The sequence below is a fragment of the Artemia sp. Qi Xiang Cuo genome, chromosome 21, assembly GCF_049724085.1.
Source record: "Artemia sp. Qi Xiang Cuo chromosome 21, ASM4972408v1, whole genome shotgun sequence".
Taxonomy (NCBI): domain Eukaryota; kingdom Metazoa; phylum Arthropoda; class Branchiopoda; order Anostraca; family Artemiidae; genus Artemia; species Artemia sp. Qi Xiang Cuo.
Window position 1 is genome coordinate 11229466 of NC_142814.1, and position 24178 is coordinate 11253643.

General features: G+C 33.6%; 1 protein-coding gene across 2 annotated transcripts in view; it reads left to right on the forward strand.

Moving 5' to 3' along the window:
• Positions 1-24178, forward strand: part of LOC148939232 (heat shock 70 kDa protein 14-like) — an 82461-nt gene that overhangs the window by 48209 nt on the left and 10074 nt on the right. For both annotated transcript variants that reach the window (XM_089107061.1, XM_089107062.1), the window contains exons 6-8: positions 7606-7764; positions 14185-14443; positions 19577-19792. In XM_089107061.1, coding sequence (XP_088963187.1) covers positions 7606-7764; positions 14185-14443; positions 19577-19792 — 634 coding nt within the window. The remainder of the gene's footprint in view (positions 1-7605; positions 7765-14184; positions 14444-19576; positions 19793-24178) is intronic.

Consider the following 24178-nt stretch of genomic DNA (forward strand, 5'->3'; position numbering starts at 1 on the left):
CGACGTAGATCTTCCAGTTGCTTTGGCAATTGTTTGCAAGCATAAGAAGCCACCAAATCAATAGAATGGCTGCTGCACTTGACACACATCACAGATGGGAATTTTTCTTTGATTCTGCTGACAACGGAGTTCTCACACCCAAACATAGTATTGCAAGTGTCTGCACAGAACCCAACCCAGTTCTCCGTAGGTATCTTTTTATCTTCAAAAACTTTGCATAGCAGATTGAAAATAGTTTCCGCCTTCCTGTCGGAACACTCAACCATATCTAGAAGTTCGACTTCTACTTCGAAATCCTTATTGCAGAACAAAACTGCAATTGCAAGTTGCTTTTTTACTGCCACATCAGTTGTTTCATCAATACTGCTAGAAAAAGGTGTCAAACTCAACTGATCACACAGAACTTCATTGTAGTGCGGTCCTAATGCCTGTCTGATCACATTTGCCACATTTTGCTTGCCCAGACTAATTTTTTCAACAGCAGCCTTGTGTGGCAAACTTTTCAGAAAAGGTACAAGAGTTTCTACAAATGATAAAGGCAGATTGTTTTCGACAATGAAAGCAGCAAACTTGGCCTTTAGGCTTTCTTCTTCGTTTTTGTCTGTGGTAAGGACATGATCAATCCTTGTAGTGAGCTTTCTTGAAGCCTCTAATTTCCTTACACTTTCACTGTGCTTTGTACTCTTTGCATATTTTCGGATTTTGGATTTATCACAACACAAGGACTGACTGCAGTGTGAACAGAAAGTCTTTTCACCAGATGACTTGTCCTTTGCAAACCACCCTTTAAATTCAGGAACTTTCAGCCAGCTGTGTCTGAATTTGGGTTATTTCCTCTGAGCCTTCTTTCTTGGGAAGGATTTTTTCTTCTCCCTTTCTTTTCCACCTTTCTTCCCCACTAAGATATTCAATGTCAGTTTCAGAAGATGACGAGCTGTCCGACATGATGGTACTTCCTGCAAGCAGACTTGATAAGTAAAACGTAATAAGTGTATTAGAGCAAAGGATCTATAAAGTATGCTTTTCTTCAAAAAGTAAGAAATTCACTGTCTCTTCACTGTTGAAAGCTGGTCTTCTTAAATCAGAATTTCATTTTAACAGAGATATTAGCAAAAGATGAACCTGTGAAGCACATTGAATAATTGTGTAGATTATATTTAATTAATCTCGTATATTACTAGTTTGATTTTTTCAATAAAGTTTTAATTATTAATTGTAGCTTTCTTTATCTCAATAGTAAAAAAAAAAGAAAAGAAAAAACGAATGTGAATTATATAGCCTATGACACTTTTTGATATATTAAAACAAAACTAATCTATGACACAGGCTCCACCAACCTGAAAAAGCCAGTGTAAATCTACTGTACGATAGTCAGAATAGCTTTAAAGGAAATTGAAACCCTCTTGACCTTTTAAACCTTCCTAGTAGGATACCCTAGTTATAGTCAGTCAGGAACTATACTTTTTTGAGACTATTGCGCAATAGAGCCAACTTTGCTTGATAAGTGGATATGCTACTACTTAGTGAATGCCCAAAATGAGATACAGTCCCGAGAGAGCTAATTTCCACTCGGGAGAATTTCTACCATTTTTTCTCCTAAGTGGAAGTTAGCTGTGCTTGGGAATAATTTTACTTTGGGCATTACTGACAAGAGACAGATTCTCTCATTAGAGGAAGTTTCCTGGGCTGGGTGATTATCGCAAAATAGTAGAGTTCCTGACCGGTTAGCTATAGCCTACTGCACAGAGAAACTCTTTTTTTTCTCCTTCCATACCCCAGTTCCAGACAAAGGCAGCCCATGTAGGGTACATATAGGCTATCTTGCTTGGTGCAGATTCCATTTATTCTGTCCTGAGTGGCCATAGTGCTGCTCAGGACTGCTATGATGGTTCAAGTGTGCTTTGCAGATCAGTTCTGGACAAATTCTGGGTAATTTCTCTGTTAGAATTAAACTTGACTTCAAGAAGATTGCCAGAATTACCAGTCTTTTACCGATCTAAATACATAGACCCAGACCCAACTTGCATTCTTCTTTTGAGTAGGCTATTCTGAGATTTTAAAACATTCTGAACCTGTGAAACACATGGTGTCACTAAACCATGGTGGCCTAGCTCTCCTGTAGGCTACTATGTTGGCAATAGACTTTCTAATCTTATACTGGCATTGGAAAAAAGTCTCACCTTAACTTTCCTCAGATCTTGAAATTAACTGAAATATCAGAGCAGATTAAAGCACAGCATGTGTAAATTTTCAAAAATTGTGCCTTGCCAAACTGTCGCCGCTAACACTAATGACTTTCTGAAAATCCCTAACAGAATCGGCCTTCTAATTTTACTAGTTTGAAAAGCCTTTTTTATTGGAGTTGGAGACTCCAGTAGTCTAGAAAAATACACAAATCCGAAAAATAGCCGTTTTTTACGGAAAATCCGACAAAATTCCGAAGTCCGACACGATGTTTTTTTGTCCGACAAGAGGGCCGAAAATCCGACAATGTCGGAAAAATCCGACAAAGTGGAAGCACTGCGCGTCAGTCTATTTCGTGATTGGTATGCATTGCCGTATATAAAAGAGTCCGTTTAGTAGAAGAGTTCCGTAATTTTGTTAATAAATTAAAATTGTGTTGTAATTTATCCTGAAAATTTTAAGGGAAATAGGGGGGGGGGGTAAACATGATTTCGCCACGGGCGCAAGAGAGATCAGAACCGCCACTGGGTAAAATATCTATAGGTTGGACACTTCAGAAACAAACACGCAAAACAAATGAAGTTAATACCATTAGACTTCTTATCTTGTACTACCTCCAAATATCATGTTTTTTTTTGTTGCTTTTTTTCTACAATGCATCCCATTCCTTGATGGTCTCAGATAGGTAAATATATACTTATTCATATAATTTGGCTTGTAATATGTTAAATACATCATTTGGTGACCTTTTTTAAGTTGTTTCCAACTTCAATAATCGCTTCTGGGGTAAATTCTATTTTTAACCCTTAAAGGGGCTAAAAGGGCTCAGAACAGCCCATAGTAACGAAAAAGTTGAAAATATGTTTAAAAAAACTGTCTAGTGAGAAAAAATTTCCATTTGTAGCTGATTCAGGAATGGTAATTATTATTTTCATTAGTCTTAATAGTAAGACTAATTCAGAAACTTCTGTTGAAGTGGGAGGATGTCGCAAGGAAAGATTTAGGAAAAATGGAACTTCATGGGAGGATGTAAAGAAGGAGGCTTTGAATAAATTGGGACGGAGAAGCGCGTGTAGCTGTGTTGTCCCCAGGTGGCTTGGTATTGCGGTGAGTTGTTAGTAGTAGTAGTATTAGTGCTTAATACTTAAATGCTGTTTTGAAAACAAATTTGCAGGAATTCCTAATCAGAGCCTGAAACCCCTCGAAAACGACGTCACAGCAAAATTGAAGTCAATGTATGCATAAATATGCACATATCTACTCCCAGATATATATATATATATATATATATATATATATATATATATATATATATATATATATATATATATATATATATATATATATATATATATATATATACATATATATATATATATATATATATATATATATATATATATACACATATATATATATATATATATATATATATATATATATATATATATATATATATATATATATATATATATATATATATATATATATATATATATATATATATATATATATATATATATATATATATATATATATATATATATATATATATATATATATATATATATATATATATATATATATATATATATATATATATATATATATATATATATATATATATATATATATATATTATAGTAATATATTCATATTAATACTTTTGTTCATATTGTAATATAAATTTTCATTGTTTTAGTTTATATATATATATATATATATATATATATATATATATATATATATATATATATATATATATATATATATATATATATATATAAACTAAAACAATGAAAATTTATATTACAATATGAACAAAAGTATTAATATGAATATATTACTATAATATGAAATAATAAATGTGATTTTAATAATATGAAATTTTTGCTTCATTTAAACTATTTTTTTAATTGCTTGACGCGTTTCTTATACTGAATATTTATACACGTTTATTGCTTAATATAAATTTATATACCTATTTATACTATAAGTTTATACTCTTAATATTCCTATGCGTTTTTATGCACTTTTCTTAGTGAAAAAACATATTCTGCTCTTTATTTATGCAAAGACTTCATTTTGCATTTTGCAAAAGATTTCGCATTTTGCATTTTGCAATTTTCATTTTGCAAAAGACTTCATTTTGCAAAGATGATTTAGACAGATTTAGAGTCTACTTTTTGACTTGAACTGGATTTGAGGAAACGAAGTGATGAGCATTCTTTTAGCGCTTCAAACTTACAAATAATTGAAAATAATAATAATAATAATAATAAGGAAAGTAATTACAAGATTGAGCAAAGAATTAAAAAGTAAAATAAAATATAGAAAACAGCTTTATTTTTATTTTTATTTTTTTAATGCAATTAAAAACCACAACTTTTTTTCCTTTGCCATCTGGAAAAATTTGAAAATGTTAAAACTTGGGGGAAAGTATGAGATGTTCTTGACATAACTTATGACTGTTCAAAACGAAGTTTATTTCATGACTGTCCCAAGATTTCACTTTTTTTCTTTAAAAATTTCATTTACTTTTTAACATATCAGGAGATCATTTTTTTTAATAGTAGTATTTTACAACTACTTGAGTTCAGTACTCTACACTATCGAGTGTAAGTACTGCAATATCCTGTCAACACACCAATAGGCACACATCTAGAAAAGATGTCAAAGAAGTAATAAACTGAGTGCGTTAAAAAGAATTTAAATTTTTTTTATTATTATTATTAATTAACTATAACAAGTCGTATTCAACAGCTGAACGTTTTTTTTAACGAATAGGTAACACATCCGTGGAGAAAAGAATGTTTACTACAGGTATCTACGACTGTTTAGGAAGAATGTGGAAGAGACCTTCTCAAATGTTGACTTGCAGTTTTTTTTTTTTTTTTTTTTTTTTTTTTTTTTTTTTTTTTTTTTAAATAAGGAAATAAACATATAAGATAGTGTCAATCCCACAAAATTAGCAAACTTGTAAGTATTGCCCATAGCTATTTCTGGCGCCACAGAGGAGGAGGGCATATGCAATTGTGATGGCCAAATATAATAAATTCTATTTGTTATAGAATTGCAATTATACTTAAAATATAAATCATTTTTGCTGAAATCAATTCCGTTTAACATAACACTAAAAATAAATGGGCAACACAGCAAAAACTGTACTGAAGTGGCAAAGCCTGCGGGGGCGGGGGGAGATTTTACTTGAGGGAGTGTTGGGGGATCGAAAAAAAATACAAATCACAAAATGTGACTTAAAACTAAAGAATAGCAAGGTATGTCAGAATTTTCAAGTAAAAAAAAAAAAAAAAAAATTAAAAGTAAGACAAGAAAAACAATAAAAGTAAGATCTGGAAAATTAGCTCTGTCTAATAGCTCATACCCAGGCTCCCAGCTTTGCGCTGACGGATCTTCCAACGCTGATATCCAATACAGAAAATGGAAAACACAGACAGTTCTTGCCTCCTTTCACAAACCCCCTGCTGGAATCGCTGCTGAGTCATTATCCGAAGGATAGTTTGAATTTACAGGACGCTACAGGACGCTAATCCACATACAGGACGCTAATCCAGGACGCTACAGGAATACAGGACGCTAATCCACACCGTTCTCCTCCTCGGATCCGAAACTTTTCGGTAAACATTCAGCATGAGAATACACTGCAGAGGTCTCAGCATATCTGTCTGCAAAGAATTCTCAGAATACAGCTGCTTGACCGTATCTCCAACGCAGCATTACGTTGTGTGTGCAATATTAAAATTCATTGATGGTAAACTAAGTGACCTGCATTTGCAGACCATCTGGAAGAAGATCGTTCAGCATGGTCCAAGGAGGGCTCCAATATGATTGATGCCTGACTCATTATAAATGATCTTAGCTTACAAATTTTTGCTCTCCGTTCCTCAAGGGTTGTTATCATTGAACTTAGTACTGACTAACCCTACTTCTCCGTATAAGCTGTCAATAACTGATGATAAATTACAGATAACTCTGTAGCTTGTGTCCAAATAAGCCATACATAAGTGTCTAATCTCAGTTTCTAACAGAAAAAATTACAAAGCTTGAAGAAATGCCAAATGTTGCCAAACGCTATATGGCGTTGATGGTTTTTTTAAGCCGACACTAGCACCAGTTTCCACTCTTCTAGGTTACCCGTACTCTTTGCCTGGGACCGAGCTTACCTCCATTCCAAACGATCAATAGCCATAGTATTGCCTGGAGCTGTCCTCTTTGAAGACAACCAAAACCCATTATTTAGACAAAAATAGACGAAATTAAAGTCGTTTATTACCCTTAAAACCCAACGCAAGGATGAAAAAGGTGATCAAGTGTCAATTGTATTTTCATCTTATCTAAGGGCTCACAAAGATTTTCGGTTTTTTGTTTAGATGAATTCAATTGATTCTATATTGCCGTATATATGTTTAGAATGGAATTCGCACACGTGAGGACTGAGTAAGGAAAGACGCCCCACCCCCCTGCTCTTTTCCAAAATGAGTAGGCCTTCTCTGAAAATTTGGAATGTTTAGACCTTAAAACTCACTTGACTGCAATTCAAAACCCTCCCCCCTTGAAAAGTTCTTGATATGATTTCTAAATATCGGTTTTGCAGCCTGTTTAATTTTTTTTTTTTTTAAGCCTCTGTTGTTTATATTGAACTCCGATTGAATAGGTAAATAAATATATTTTGTTAAATAAATAAACTCTTGAAAGACTTAATAACAAATACATAATCTAATAAATAACTAATAATAAACTTATAGTATAATAAATATAGCAAACACTTATAGTATAATATAAAAAATACTTAAATAATAATACTTAAAATACTCTTAAAATATTAAAATACTCTTTAAGATACTTAAACATTATTATAATGTAATAAATATATACTCTTAAAATACTAAAATACACTTATGGTGCTTAAATATTAATATAATATAATAAATGTAATAAATACTTGATAATGAATATAAAATAAATATAATACCAATAATACTTTAATATTAATATAATGTAATAAATAAATTATGTACTTAATAATAAATTTTTAACAAACACTGATAATGTAATGCAATAAATGCTTAAATACTTAAATTACTCTTAAAATACTAAAATACTTCTATGAGGCTTAAATATTAATATAATGTAATAAATATAATAAATTCTTAATAAGAAATATATAAGAAATACCTAATAATAAATATATAATAAACACTTTTAGTGTAAAAAATACTTAAATTGTGATTGCTAGATATTAATATAATGTAATAAATACATTAAGTACTTAATAATAAATATATAATAAATACTTATGATATAAAATGTACTTGAATACTAATAATTAAAGTACTCTAAAAATACTCTGGTAAATAAATATAACAGTTAAATAAATTGTAATATCTAACCTTTTTGCAGTACCTGTCTGATATATCGCTGTGGTGGCTCTACTCTGGATGTTTCATTAGTTCGTGTTTCAAATGGCCTTTATTCGGTTAAATCCAATGTTTCAAGAAATGAGGGTGGAGATCAGCTAACCAAAATTTTGGCTAATTTTCTGGCAGATGAATTTCGACAGTAAGTAGAATCAGTAGTTCATATCACATATTATAGAAACTTACTAATAGCGTAGAAATTACATATCTGATCATATGTGCTGGTGTTTACTCAATCAACATTTTTTTCCTCAACCTCAAAATGCTCAAATTTTTGAGAGAACTAGAGCAACAGACTTTTTGGACTCAGAATCAGGATATATTTTTTGGTCGGTTAGTGAAAATATAATTTGTATAGTAATTTTTTTTAAGTTTTCCACTTTTCTTTCACGTTTTCTTTTCCTCAACCTCTCCCTTCTATAGACCTTTGAGCCCCTATGGATTCTCTTGAATTCGAATAATTAGTTTCATGTTTATCAGCAGAAAAAAGCGTAAAAATGATAAATCTGACCACATTTGCTGGTATTCACTCAGTCAACATTTTTTTTTTCCTCATCTCAAATTCAACCTAAAAATACTCAAATTTGTGAAAGAGTTAGAGCGGCAGGTTGTTTGAATTCGGAATCAGCATATATTATTTGGCTAGCTGGTGGAAAATCATTTGTATAGCAATTTCTTTGAGGTTGACCCCCTTTTTTCACTCGTTTCCTAGATTACATGGGATCTTGGGATATCCGTGAATCATGTGGTATTCCTTGACTGAATGAATAACACTGGTTTTGGAAAATACTTAAGTTTTTTTGTGAAAAAAAAGCATTCTGACGTGACCCTTATCAAGCCTATAAAATAAATAAGCGAAAAAGTATCAAAATGTGCTTTAGTTGAGTTGTTTCGGTGTGATTTTTAATCAGGTTTGACACAATAAAGGTACTGTCCTGTGACTCAGGTGTCCTGTGTGAGGTCTAAGTTGCTGAAGTTAGGAATAAATGAGGACGAAGAGGTTAAAGATGAGGTGAGGGTGAAGAGGTTGAGGATGAATCTACTGAAGTTGGGAAGAGGTGAGAATGAAGAGGTTAAAGATGAGGTGAGGGGTGAAGAGGTTGATGATAAATCTGCTGAAGTTGGGAAAACGTGAGGATGAAGAGGTTCAAGATGAGGTGAGGGTGAAGAGGCTGGGGATGAATCTGCTGCAATTAGGAAGAACTGAGGGTGAAGAGGTTCAAGATGAGATGAGGGTGAATCTGCTGAAGGTTATAGGAAAGGAGGATGAAGAGGTTAAAGACGAGGTGAGGGTAAGAGGATGAAGATGATGTGAGGTTGAACAGGTTGAGGATGAGGTTGTTGAAGTTCGGACTAAATGAGGCTGAAGAGGTTGAAGATGAGGGTAGGATGAAGTTGCTGAAGTTTGGAATAGGTGAGGATAAAGATGTCGAAGATGAGTTAAGGGTGAAGTGGCTGAGGGTGGAATTGCGGAAGTTTAGAATAAATAAGGATGAAGAGGTTGAAGATGAAACTGTTGAAGTTTGGGATAAATGACGATGAAGATGAGGTAAGGGCAAAGAGGTTGTGGATGAAGTTGTTGAAGTTTGGAATAGATGAGGATAAGGAGGTTGAAGATGAGGTAAGGCTGAAGAGGTTGGGGACGAAATTGATGAAGTGAGGAATAAATAAAGGTAAAGAATTGATGATAGGTGATGAGAAAACTGACCGAGTGAGGAGCTTGACTTACTCAAGTAAAAGTGTTAGCAGGGATGGTGGATGGAGTGAAGACATAAAAAGTAGAGTAGCCATGACGCAGACTGTTTTTCCAAGTTGAAAAACGTTTTGTAAGATTAGGAAGATAAGTATTAGAACTAAGATTAAGAGACTAGTACCCTTGGTAATGACAGCTATCAAGTTTGGTTCTAAAAGTAGGTGTATCAAAAGGTTGAGGAAAATCTGCTGGAAGTTTGCCAGATGGTTTGTCTAAGGATAGTTTTAGGTACTCTTGTGAATGACTATACATAGTAATACGTGATACATATTACGAATGACTCATTCAATGAATAGCTATGAGTCATTCAATTAGTTATTTATAAGAATGAAATGTAATACGCTATACGACAAGTCTGGTACGATCCCACTTTCTATGACCGTAATGAAGTAATAATTAAGATGGTTAGGCCATATTTTAAGAATAAAGGATGACGGCCTGCCGACAGTTGTGCTTTTCAACCTTCTACAAACGGAAAGCACTGCCTCTTCGAGTGAGGTAGGTAGGGCACATAAGAAAGTATTTAAAGGAAGTAGGGAATATGTCGGAGGAAGTAATTTGTGAAGCCCTGAATAGAGTGGGGGTGGAATAGTGTAGCTGTGTCGCACTCAGGTAGCTTGGTGTTTTAGTGTCAGTAGTTGTAGTATCCTATACCAGATAAATACGTTAGAGTGATTAGTACTATATGTGGTTGAGATAGGAAGCAAGGTTTGTACTCAGTTCTGTGTGAAACCGGGAGTTAGGCAAGGTTTTGTCCTTTCCCTGTTTGTATGGATTGTTATCACGGAATTTGCGCAGATGAGTTTCCTAGAACGAAATATATTAACTGTATATACTTACTACAAAATTAAGATATAGCCTACTGAAAATTTAGCTTGCTATAAACTATCTAAGAGTGTATGAGCCTGATAAACAAGGAATCTCAAGTTTGCCTAATTGAAAAAATGTGCCATCTATTATTAACCAATAAATCATAAAATTAAAAAGTAAATAAGGTTTTGTATACTTTGTCCTTATTCTTTTCTAATCCTGAAAGTTTTAAAACAACCGTCGGTCAAAACTCTTAGGTCAAACAAAAAGCGGATTGTCCCCGACTGGGATGGGAGGATGTCTTAAGGGAATTGGGAGCTTCTTGGGAGGGTGTGAAAAGGGAGGCTTTTAATAGATTGGGATGGAGAAGGTGCGTGCGTACTTGCGTTGACCTCAGGTGGTTTGGGGCTGCACTGGTTTGTTAGTGGTAGTAGTAGTGATGGCGGTGGTAGTCAAATCTAAAGATTTAATAAATTAAGAGTCTGCTTATTTGAAAGGCATTCTGGGTCTTATCCTCCACAGTAAGACGTTTTCCGATGCTACATTTATTTAATTTTGCCCCCCCCCCCCCAACTTTTTGGGAATTCAGTAAAATTTTCGCAGAAGGTGAAAATTTTGGCAGAAATTTTGCAAAATCTGCCGAAATTTAGCCTATTTTAAGAAAAAATCTAATAATTAAACTTAAATTGTTATTCTAAGGTTTTAGTAAGTTTTTTCTCCTGAATATCCTCCTACATTAATTTCAGTGCACTTAAGTACATGGACGTAGCATGGTGTACGCTAATAAGGGGCTCACAGAAAATGTTATAGAATCTTTTAAGGAATCATTTAGTAAATATTAAAATATTAAAAATTTAAGTAAATATTTAGTGATTGGCCTCTTCTGAAGGAAACATTGTTATAAAACGATTCTTATTTTATGACAGTACAGAAATTATAGTCAACAGGTTTCTGGGTCCCTTCCGCTTTCTTTATAATTTTTTCATTTACATTATAAAAATACTATTTTCCTGTGTTTTTTTGTAGGTATTAGAATATCAATGCTTCTTGACTACTAAGGTCCTTAACTAGGCCATTCAGCGTGTTGTAATAGCTGATTTTGAGCTCGAATCCCGTGTTTCCTATTTTCTTTTATCGCGTGCGTATTTATTTTAAATAGCGCTCCCCTGTCATCTATATTTGCACGTTCCAAAAGTGTTCTATGAGTACGCAGCTGAAAGCTATAGATGGCATTGTAGATGAAATCTCTATAGAATCTGACAGATGTCGGTTTTAACCATATATTCACACACAGCACGGATATGCGGAAAACCGATGTAGATTACGTTTTGCGGAGGAACACATGCGTCTCTTGCCGCTCATCCTTGCGGTTTTCCGCAAGACGCATGCGTTGAAAAAATCTAACGTATGCGGTTAAAACGCTTGCAGATTGTGGAAGGAAGGAACATGAAGGCAATTGAAAGGCTGATTTTAGCTTTTAAATTTCATTAAATAATATATGACAAAAATCATCCTAATCATAAAAGATCCTATTCAATTCAGAAGGATTGGGATAAGATCTCGAGGGTGACGAATTTGCCAGATAGGATGTGGTGAACAATGCACTGGACTGTTTTAACAGCAACCTATCCATTAAAGTATGACCATAGCTCACAATTCATTTAAAGGAATGGGGGAAATATGTGTTTTATCCTTCTGTGTTCCCACCGTTTTTTTTTTTTTCACAAATACAATTGTTGATTCGGTAATTTTGCTCTGATAGCCCAGCCCAGGCTATGTAGATCTAGACTGTGTAGATCTAGACTACGTAGACTATATAGATCTAGACTATGAATTTTAGCTGGACCACAGACATGGGGAAGATGCGATACCTTATATCAGGGATCGTGAAGGGTAAACTTGTTAAAAAAAAAGTGAATTTAGAGACTCAGAGGCAGAAAAAGTGACCAACTGCAAAGATCCTGGTAAATTTGGAATCTAGGACCATAATGAGATATCTAGGAAATGCAAATTTTGATGTGAACAGAGTCTGCGGTTTCGCCGCTGCGGTGATGCTGTGGGGAATACGCACTGCCTTAAGTTTTCCGCAACGCCCCTGCCTGTGTGAACTGTAGGTAAAATGATAAAATTGTCATTTTAAAATGATTAAAAAGTGGAAAAAAATTGGAATGAATGTAGAAGTGACTCAGGAAATCTTTTGACTATAATCTTTTGTTTGTTATGAAATAAGAATGCTTTATTAACTTTTTGCCTTCTTCAGAAGGAAAGAAGCAAAAAGAAGGTATGCCTTTCCTTCATCAGAAAACAGCTCTCACTACTTGTAGTTTTTTTTTATACTGGGACCCAAAAACCCGATTTTGAGCTTTTCTTTTCTGTCGAGTATCCAATACCGTATACATGATTTTTTTTTGGGGGGGGGGGGGTAAAAAAACTTTAAAAAGCGCATCAAAAATTTGTTTATGTGCATTTTTGTTACGTTTTTACGAGTCGGGCAAAAATTTAGGGAATTCATTACCTCATTGCCTCCCCCACCCGGATACGGCCTTGCGAGTATCACTTCGCTCTTTGGTGCTTTTACTTTATAATTCTTATTTGTCTTCGTTACAAACTTTGGGCTTGTCTTATTTCTGCATTTATTTCTTTGTTTGTTATGAACTGTTGGTTTTTCTTTTTCGAAAGTTGTTTGTGTAATATTGTTAGATATATCAAGAGGTGTATGTATTAGACTGTGCTGATTTTCCCTCGTTTTCTTTTTTCCCCATTTAGTGTTTTATGTATTCCCAAGTCCTGGCTTAGGGTGGGGTGTCAGTGGTGTGACTCTGCAAGCTGAGCCACCTGGGGTGTGGAGGCAACGGACATTTGAGGCCTGAGCCTCAATTCAATTCTGACCGCCCCACAAATAATAAAAAAAAAATTAGAGCAGAATGATCCACCAGTGTTTTCAAAATTTCGCTGCTTTTTTGTTTAAGATGGGAATTGTAGCAGAGAATCATTCAGTTCCGTATTAGCAAAGCATAAAAGATAATACCTTCCTCAAAGGGATGATGATCTTAACTATTTTCTAAAAACATCTACAATCAGATAATAATCAACATTTGCTAGTAATAAGGGTCAAAAAGTAATAATTTTGTCCGACTCGTAAAAATGCAACAAAAATGCACAAAAACAAATTTTTAATGCGTTTTTTAAAGTTTTTTTGCCCCCCTCCCCCTCCCAAAAAAAAACATCAAATCATCACAATGATATGGAGGCAGTGGCCCCCAGAACCTTGCTTAATGCTAGATTCGAACTATTTTTGTCGCTAGATTTAAAAATGTAGCTACTCTAAGACATAGTATTCCCACAGAAAAATGGAGAGTTCATACAGAAAACATATTGTGGCTCAAAAGTGTTTCTTTCTCTTTACTGGCTTATAATTTATTACAGAGGGTTTTAAAGTGAATCATGTTGTAAAAAGTTCTTTTTATCTCTCTCTCTTTGGTGTTGCCTTAGTAGATTTTTATTTGCAAATATGAGATGGTATGCCACTCACAAGAAACTTGGCTGAAATCAGATTTTGGTTTCAGAAAGCTTTAACATAATTTTGAAAGTTCTATGACAGGAGACATAAGAACCTACCAATCAGTTTTTCAGTCTATCGTGTGTAAACCCCCATTTAATTCGACTCGCGTGCCCTAGTTTAGCTCAATCCTCATTCAACTCATCCCCCATTAAAATCAACCCCCATACAGATCAACTTTCATTAAACTCAACCCTCATTTAACTCTACCCCCGTTTAGGCACCTCAACCTAAGGGTTAAATTGCACTAGAGTTTGAGTTGAACGAGTTGTCAGTTGCATGGGGGGTGGAGTTTAGTAGGGTTGAGTCTTTCGGGGTTATATTAAGCGAAGGCTGAGTTAAACGGGGGTTGATCTAAACGGGTGCTCAGTTGAACGAGGGTTGAGTTGGATAGGAACCTATATATATATATATATAAAATAATTTTTTTTTAATTTCAGGCGTTATAAGTTAGATCCAAGAGAGAGTAAGCGATCTTTTGGGAAGCTTTTAAGTGCAGCTGAGCAAAGTAAGCACATTCTATCAACAATGAACTCTTCTCACGTCTTTGTTGAGTCTCTATGCGAAGGGGTAGATTTTTCAACTAATGTGAGTCGTGCCAGGTTTGAAATGCTAGTCCAAACTCATATTTCAAGGTTATGCAGCCCAATTCAAGAGTGTATAGAGAAAGGAGGATTTACTGCCGATGCTATTGATAAGGTTAGTCACAAAATGGTCTGACAGGTCACAAAATTGTCACAAAATTGGATTGTGTTTTTGTGTTCATATGTTGCAAGTGTTGAACGAGCAAGTGTAGTAAATGAAGTTACCGCCTGAATACTCTTAACGACTGAGAGGTTCCGATCTCCAAAAGATGTTTCAATAGCATCTAGGAGGCTCCAATCTCTTAATTAGTGAGAGTTTGCAATGGCTCCTCCTTATTTAGTGGGAGCCTCTCAAATCGAGAATACAATAAGAAATACGAATATATATACAACTCTTCTATTACCATTATTTTATTGTCGATGTTATACATAAAGTTATATCTATCTAGAATTTGAATATGATTCTTATTTTTAGAAATTTTGGAGAAAACTTCTGGCAATAGTGAAATCGAACGAGCAAGTCAAAGACGGTATTGTAAATGTAGTTATCGCCTGAATCCTCTTAATATCTGATAGGCAATTTATGGGGAGCTAATTTAATTCTAGTCCAGAATGCAATATGTATGTAAATACTATTCCTCTATTATTATTATTTTATGAAAATACGAATATAAAGACAATAAATTCCTTGCTTATAATTTTTCCATGGAATGTAACTATGCAATTTCATGTGAATTGGGTGTGATGAATTGTAATTTATATGTATTACAATCCATTTCACAATGTAACTAGTTTCTGTAGACGCTTCTTTTTAAAATCATTTTCTTTTGGGGGGAATGGGCTTGAGAATGAGGGGGGAGACTGAGAGGTTAGGGGAGCTTCTTTACTCCTAAGCAAGAATACACAATTTATGAGAAACTTAATTAATTTTAGTTCAGAATATAATATGAAATGTGATTATAAACACTAATCCTCTATTATTATTATTTTTTGAATTTTAACTGTTGAAGTAATTCACTCGTATTTCTACAAAAGGTTCGTAATAATCATTTTGCAGTGAAACTAGTTTGTATATACGTTTAAAATTATTGCCATTAGAGACAAGGTCTTTCAACACTGAATTGGAATGGCAAGTTGCAGACAGGGTCGTAAATTCGGGCATATCCTTAATGCTCTGAATGAATGAGATTTAATTAAGGGGGGGCTAATTTAATTCCGGTCGAGAATGCAAGATAAAACACGGTTTGATGCCCACAAAATGGGTGAATAACTTGTATTATGTCTCTGATTCGGTTCATAACTTATAGGAAATGTAATCAAGGACGGGTAGAAATAAAAACAAAAACGAAAGCATTTTGAAGATTTGCTGTACGTGATTGGTTGTACCTGACACTCGGCCAACCCATTTTGTTTTCTATAATTGGCTTAAACTTACGGAGCACGTGGAAAGGGGGAGGGACAAAGGAAATCTCAATGAAGACATAAACCAATGATGATTGTTTTTTTTTCTTCTTTTTTTTGTATGGTGTTGTAACGCCAGGAATATTAATGAGAGCAACCAATTTTGGAAGGAAAAAATTTGGTTTCACTGATTCTTAGTGCCAAAAGTTCGATTTTTGCTTTCATCTCCTTCTGCCTCCTTAAAAAAAAAAAAAAAAAAAAAAAAAAAAAAAAAAAAAAAAAAAACAAGTATGTATATGTAACAAAAGTCCAAAATGCATATTTTTGGAAAAGGAAACTTTTTTTCTTTCTGGGAAACGATAGATCACGTCAAATAGTTCTAGGAAAATAAATAAGGAACTGGAATTATGTTTATTTTTGATTAATTAAAAAAACTTTCCGAAAAATAAATTTTTCAAAGAAAAGTAAAGGCCATTTTAAACTTAAGCTCAAGAGATACAAATACCTTTTAAAATTCAAACTCAAAACGACCAGAATTACTATTAAAGAATAAATGAAACCCAAAACAAAAAGAAACTAAATAAACAATCATAGCAAAAAGATACAACGAGTAATAATAGAAATGAATAAATAGATCTTAAAGCGAGTATTGCTTAGATTGAATATGAAAATCAAGTTTAAAACGAAAAAAAATATTTTGCTATTAAAGTATAAATGAAATTTAAAACGAACAGAAATTAAATAAACAATAAATGCGAACAAACATATAATATATATTAGTGTAAATGAATAAATAAATCTTAAAACGAGTGAAAATTAAATTGAATATGCAAATGAAGTTTGAATCGAATAAAAATAACTACAAACAAGAGTTTGTGTACCGCCTCACTGCAGAAGCCTAAAACCTACTGCGTCATTGGCGCCTTACCGAAAACTATATGAGTCTTGGACAGTCCTGGAAAGTATATACAAAATCAAATTGAATATTAGTTATATAATGATATTAATTGTTGAAAGATCCATCAGTTCAAAAAAATTTTTCACTGTAATTTTTATTTTCTTTTTCAATGCTGTAAGAACTGGAAAATAATAAATTTGTAATATACGAGTTATTCGATTTCAATGAAGCGCCAATGACGTAGAAGGCTTTAGGTTTTTACAGTTAAAGAAGGGGGCCGTATCCAAATTGTTTTTATAGTGAAATTATATTTGTCTTGACCAATCTTGAAAGGAACTAATAAATTGACCTGAACATTTTATGCATATTGATATTAATTGCTGAAAGCTCATCAATTCAAAATTTTACTGTAATTTTAATATTTATCTTCAATATTAAGTACAAAAGGAAAACATTTGTAATATAATTCGTTTTCAGTAGTAATACAAGTAATACAAATGAAAATAATCTGTCTTTTGAAAATGTCTTTTTTCAAAAGACACGAAAATAATCGTCTAAAGGAACCTGAAGTGCTATCGCTGACATTTCCGTTGATTCTTTATTCCCGTTACTTTCAGATGTAAAATTTAGAATATTATCGAATGGATTTAGTTGTCCCCTCCCTGAATAATTCACATTTGGAAAACTCACCCCCTGGGAAATTCCTCCCTCTCCAAGAACATTATCTTTTCCTGCTGATAATTTCCCCGCGTTAAATTCCACCCAGCAGAAATTTCCCAGCCGTGGAATATGCTCTCCCAAACATATTCCCCTCAGTTAATTTCGGATATTCATAAAATAAATAAAAATTTATTTTTCGAGGGGCACTTTGTGTGGAAGAGGTGGTCGCATAAACTTTGGAACGGGGTTCATTGAATTACAAATTAAAATTTATAGTGCCCTTACAACAGGGGCGGATCTAGGATTTTTTAGGGGGTGGGGGCGCAAAATCGGGTGATCCGAAAAACCTACGAGAGGAGCAAGTTTAATTAATGCAAATTTACGTTAATTAATTAAATTACACTACTTAAGACAACGTTAAAGGGGGCTAGTTGCCCTCTAATCTCTTTTGACTCTTAAAAAGTGAACAAGAACTTTCAATTTCCAATCACATGAGCCCTCTCTAAAGTTTATACGAGCATTTCTTTCAAAAGAAGTAATATGAAGGATTCGGAGAATCCTTATATTACAACCCTTGCCCTGAGGGCTTTGGAGGAGTTGTAATCCTCAAAGACCTAATTTCCAGAACTTAAAAATACGTTTAATAAAATGGCTGTCTAAAAATTTTGATTGGATGTGTTTGGGGAAAAGGTGGGCGTGAGAGGGGGGTAGTTGCCCTCCAATCACTTTTGAATATTAAAAAGGGTACTAGCCCTTTGAATTTCTAATCGAATGAGCTTTTTTTGAAGTTTCTACGACAACGTCTTCTTTAAACACCTTATATGCCCCCAGGGAATAACTTAAAACCCTTACCCTGAGGGTTATGGGGGATTGTCCTCCTCAAAAACATATTTTCTATCTGCAAATCGATTACGCTGAACAAAATGGCTATCTCAAAATTTTTATTGGATGTGTTTGGGGGAAAGATGAGCCTGGGGGGGGGGGGCTAGTTGTCCTCCAATCACTTTCGACTATTAAAAAGGGCACTATCCCTTTGAATTTCGAATCGAATGGATTTTTTTTGAAGTTTCTACGACAACGCCTTCTATAAAAACTTTATGTGCCCCCAGGGTATAGCTTAAAACCCTTGCCCTGAGCGTTGTGGGGGAGTGTCCACCTCGAAAACATATTCTCTATCTGGAAATCAACTATTCTGAACACAATGGCTATCTCAAAATTTTGCTGGGTTGTGTTGGGGGGAATGAGGGGCGGGGGGGGGGGGCTAGTTGCCCTCAATTCATTTTTTGCTATTAAACAGGGCTCCAGCCCTTTGAATTTCCATTCGAATGAGCCTTTTTTGACGTTTCTACGACCAAACCTTCTATAAAAAACCTTATATGCCCGCAGGGCATAACTTAATACTCTTTCCCCGAGGGTTGTGGGGGGGTATTTTCCTCAAAAACATAGTGTCTATCTGGAAATCAACGACGTTGAATAAACTGGCTATCTCAAACATGTGATGGGAGGTGTGGGGCGGACGGCGGGACGTGAGGGGGGGCTAGTTGCCCTCTAATCATTTTCGACTATTAAAAAGGGCACAAGAACTATCGATTTCCAATAGAATGAGCCCCCTTTGAAGTTTCTACGACGACCCCTTCCGTATGAAGTGCCTCTGGGAAAAAAAAATAAATAAATAATAAAACACTGGAGCCGTATGGCCTTTACTATAGGCAACGCTACAGTGTTGCCTCTGATACCATTCGACAAATATTAAGAAGGAAGAGCTTCCTACTTCCTCCATAGAGCTATGTTTAAAAGTATGTATTTTAGTGCATTTCCATCGCAAATAATTTTGAACTATTAAAATTTTTTTTGTAATTGACATAAATCAGTTTATTGTTTTTAAGCTAGAAATTATATGTTGCATAGGTATGCATTATTTTTTATATATGACTTTGTAAATTGAATTGTATATTTAATTTATTTAATTATTATATATACTTTTTTGATTAAATAATTACTAATTATTATTTCCAGTAATTTAATAATTAATTGTATTAACTATTAAGTTATTAAATAACTATTTAATGGTTAATAAGTAATTTGTTATTATTTTAGATTATAAAATATAAATATTTATTCTAATTAAAACATGTTAAGTTAATTATTTTAAATAAGTTATTTAATTTCTAATAAACAATTAAATATTTTAAAAAATTATTATTAAAAAATTACTTTATTAATCATCAATTTATCCAATCACTTAACAATTGAATTAATTAATAAAAATTAATTATGCTTAATTTTTAGCTAATAATAGTTGGGGGAAGCCTACGAATGCCTGGATTCCAGCAAGCCGTCAAAGATAGGCTACCCAACGCAGAACTCCTTTCATCTGTTTCGCCAGATGAAGTCATTGCAGTTGGAGCTGCACAGCAAGCTGCACTCATGGCGGACATCGGACTGACTGATGTCCTCAACTCAGCTGTCCCGGTATCTTGTCTACCAGAAAAAATATCATTAAAGGTGAATGTAATAATTACTAAAGCGCTGGATAGTGTGTTTTTTAAGCGTTTTAAGAACGTTTTGTTGCGAACGATTGGTCAGCTTTTTCGCAGTTTCGTAGATGTTTTTTGGCGAATATTTGAAGTACTAAGGATACCGAAACTAAATTCGGATTTTTTTTTATTGTTGTAGCGGAAACCTAAACAAAGACACATAAATTTTAAAAAACTAGGAAAAATATATTTGTAAAGTTACTTCAAAAACTACTTATGTAATAAAATTATGATAATCACTAAAGGGCTGGATAGTTATATTATATTCACTAAATGGCTGGATAGTGTTTTCTTCAGGTGTTTTAAAAGCGTATAGTTGTGAACGACAGTTTAACTTTTTCGCCGAAAGAGCAGCGTTTTTTTGGCGAATATTTGATGTACCAAGGACAGTGCAAATAAATTTGGATTGTTTTGACCGTTTGAACAGAAACTTACACAATGACACATATATTTTGAAAAAATTAGGAAAAATAGGGATGAAGGTTTTTAATAAGAATACTAATAGAAGGAAAATTGACCTTTATATGCAGCAATGCATCTTTGATGTGTCAAATAAAAAAAAAAGAACTGGGGACGATAAATACACAAAAAACAGCTTAAGACCACGCGGTGCCTAAAAATCATTTTCGGAATCTCAGCCTTTCTCTCTTAATGGCTGACCGTCCCAGAGGCACTCCAAATTCTCTAGGGGACTAGCCATCATCAAAAACTATAGAGAATTTGTTGTGTGACTATGAAATTTGTCAAATTTTCAAAGCGATTAGCACCACAGCGAACTCCCTAAGCTTCCAAAATGCTCAAATGATGTAAGATATCCAAGAAATTAGCTGTCGGCCTTTTGTTTTCTGCCGTTTATTTCAAGCTCGACAAGTTATGGCAAGACTGCCCAATTAATTCTAAATAGGTTGGCCACGCAAACTAAAAAAGTTTTTAATGAACAAAATTGGGTGATTCTTTAAGGTAGCGCCTGACCTTAAGAAGGTCCAGCTTTCCTTAAAGATGCAGTTTTCTTGTAGGGAATCAACGTTGTTGTAGGGAATCAACGTTGTTGTAGGGAATCAACGTTGTTGTAGGGAGTCAACGTTGTTGTAGGGAATCAACGTTGTTGTAGGGAATCAACATTGTTGTAGGGAATTAACGTTGTTGTAGGGAATCAACGTTGTTGTATGGAATCAACGTTGTTGTAGGGAATCAACGTTGTTGTAGGAATTCAACGTTGTTGTAGGGAATCAACGTCGTTGTAGGGAATCAGCGTTTATGTGGGGAATCAACGTTGTTATATGGAATCAACGTTGTTTAGGATGTCAACGCTGTTGTAGGGAATCAACGTTGTTTAGGATATCAACGCTGTTGTAGGGAATAAACTTTTTTATAGGGTATCAACGTTGTTGTAGGGAATCAATGTGGTGTTAGAGAATCAACGATATTGTAGTAAATCAACGTTGTTGTAGTAAGTCAACGTTGTTGTAGGAAATCAACGTTGTTGAGGATAACAACGTTGTTGTGGGGAATCAACGTAGTTATAGGGAATTAATGTTGTTGTTAGGAATCAACGTTGTTGTAGGGAATTAATGTTGTTGTAGGGAATCAACGTTGTTGTACGGAATCAACGTTGTTGTAGGGAATCAACGTTGTTTTAGGGAATCAACGTTGTTGTAGGGAATCAACGTTGTTGTAGGGAATTAACGTTGTTGTAGGGAATCAACGTTGTTGTAGCGAATCAACGTTGTTGTAGGGAATCAACTTTGTTGTTAGGAATCAACGTTGTGGTAGGGAAACAACGTTGTTGAGGGAATCAACGTTGTAGATGTAGGGAACCAACTAATTGCTAATTTTCGAACTTTTGTGGAAGAAAGGTGATTTCAAAATTAGTTAATTAGTTTTGCTTATTTAGTTTTACGGTTCAACGTGGCAGCACTGAAGAAAATGTTGTATTGCACTAAAAACTTATTAATCTTGAAACAATCAAAATTTCATTTTTAGAAAATTGTGGTTTTCTGGTATGAAAATATTTAAAGATGAGTAAAAAAATAAGGCTTAATAAGACTATAAGACCAATATAATATATAATATAAAATATTATAATAATATAAAATAATAAAATAAGACTTAAGATGGGTAAAAAAAAGGCTTGATAAGACTGTAATACCAATATAATATAAAATAATAATATAATATAAAATATAATAATAAAAAAAATAATAAAATAAAAAATACATATAAAATACAAGAATACAACAAAATAAAACCTAAGGTGGGTAAAAGAAAAAGACTATAAGATTAATATAATATAAATAGCCACAAAGTCCACACTGCTTTTCCATCATAAATACAAACTACAATTAGAAACAACAGGAATTTTTTTCTTAAGGGAGTGGAGCCTTAACCCTAGATGAATATTGAATAACAATGAACCTGTTAAAGAAAGACCTTCGAGATTAGCTGCCAAAAAGGCAATATTATCAAATTATCAATTTTATAAAATAAAAGTCGGCAAGGCCATATCCAGGGGGGTGGTGGTGCCAGGTTTTAAGCCCCCCCCCCCCCCCAAATATGTGTCGACTCATAAAAACGTAACAAAAATGTATATGAACAAATTTTCAATGTGTTTTTGAAGTTTTTTTGTACCCCTCCCCCCCCCCAAAAAAAAAACAAACTGAATACTCCCTTCCTTTTTTTCTTTTTGTTTTTTTAATTATTTAAAAAAAATATTTTAAAGAACGTGTTTTTTTAATTATTTTTATTTCACTCGAATGAATTGTCTTTTTTCACCTCACTTGAAGTACAGTCCTGGTCGAGCTTCCCTGAAGTAACGATGATAAAAAAAAGGGAAACAATACGGCATTAAACTTTACAGTCCCTACCGGTGGTGCTGATCTCCGTTTCTTGGCCCTTCAGCCAGGAAGTGCAATGGGGGGTCGGGGTCCAACCATCCTGTGCTTTCGCAAACCCTGTTTACCTTCCCCAGATTTCTCCAGGTACCCATTTGGAGCTGGGTGGACTCTGTCTGAGCTTACAGAGTCACACCACTGACCCCTGTACCAAACCAAATAAATGAGTACACTAGGATTTGAACACGTGGTCTCTCGGACAAAGGATGCTAAATCCAGCGCACCAATCCACTTAGCTAGGATGGCTAAGTGGATGACTAGAACGGCTAAGGATGATGGGATTTTTTCATGGGAAACTCACTAATGTGAGTTTCTTTTTCTTTTTTTTTTTTTTGCTGAGGCCCTTGGATATAGGGCAGAAATGTTCATTTAGGCTTAAGGTTCTACTTTCTCAGGAAAAAAGTTCCATGTTGTTTCTACTTGTTTGAATTTAATACAATATATAATAATATAGTATATAATGTAAAATACAATGACAATATAAAATACTAAAATAAGACTTAAGATGGGGAAAAAAGTATTTTTAATTTGATATTTTTTTTGTGCTATAAAACTTAAAACAGAATTGCTTATGCAAGAAACTTTGTTTACCAGGCTATCAAGCAGCAACCTCTTATTGGATGAAACCTCTTTATTGGATTTTTTTATTGGATGAAACCTCTTTGTAGATATTTCCACATTTCAGTACAAAAACTTTCAGTTGTACTAAGCCAAACCCTCCAACCTATATAAATCCGCGTAAAAAATAGCTCAAAATGAGTGTTAATCTAAAAAATCCTCAATTCGAAAGCTTGAGTAAAGTGTTTCTATAATGATTTAAAAGGCTGTTTTTATCTTGAAGCACTTTACATTCTATCCAGGCCTTTGGGGTATATGGGGTGCCTTGGGCGTCCAATTACAATTATTTATCAAATGTATTCCTCCAAAGAGCTGTTTTAATTAATCATACAAAAATTTGGTATTTCTCCCCATTTCTCTCTGCTTGATCCTCTATATTTCTCTCCATTACTCCACAAGTGTCATAATTGTATAATGTGGTTACAAATAAAATATTATTTATTTTAAAGTTAAATAATTATTTAATTTAAATAATAATTATTTTCAAATTATTTAAATAGTTTAATAATTATTAATTATTTTTAATTAATTGTAAAATTATCTAAAAATATTTCAAACATTTTTTTTAATAATAGCTTAAATTATTATTTGAAAATAAATTACTATTATTGTTAACTTTTTTATAGGCTGATGTAGCTGATGCATCTGTTTTTAACCTTGCTATTCTGTTCCTTCTTCTCGAAAATCTTTTCCGTTACGTGATGTACCTATTATTACTTTTATTTTTTTATGCGTTGACTGACGTCACTGTTTTGATTAGTTACCTTAACCATACATTACATACACTACAGCCCATAGTTACCAAAATTTTGAAAAAGCTGTCTAGTAAGCAAAAAATTTCATCT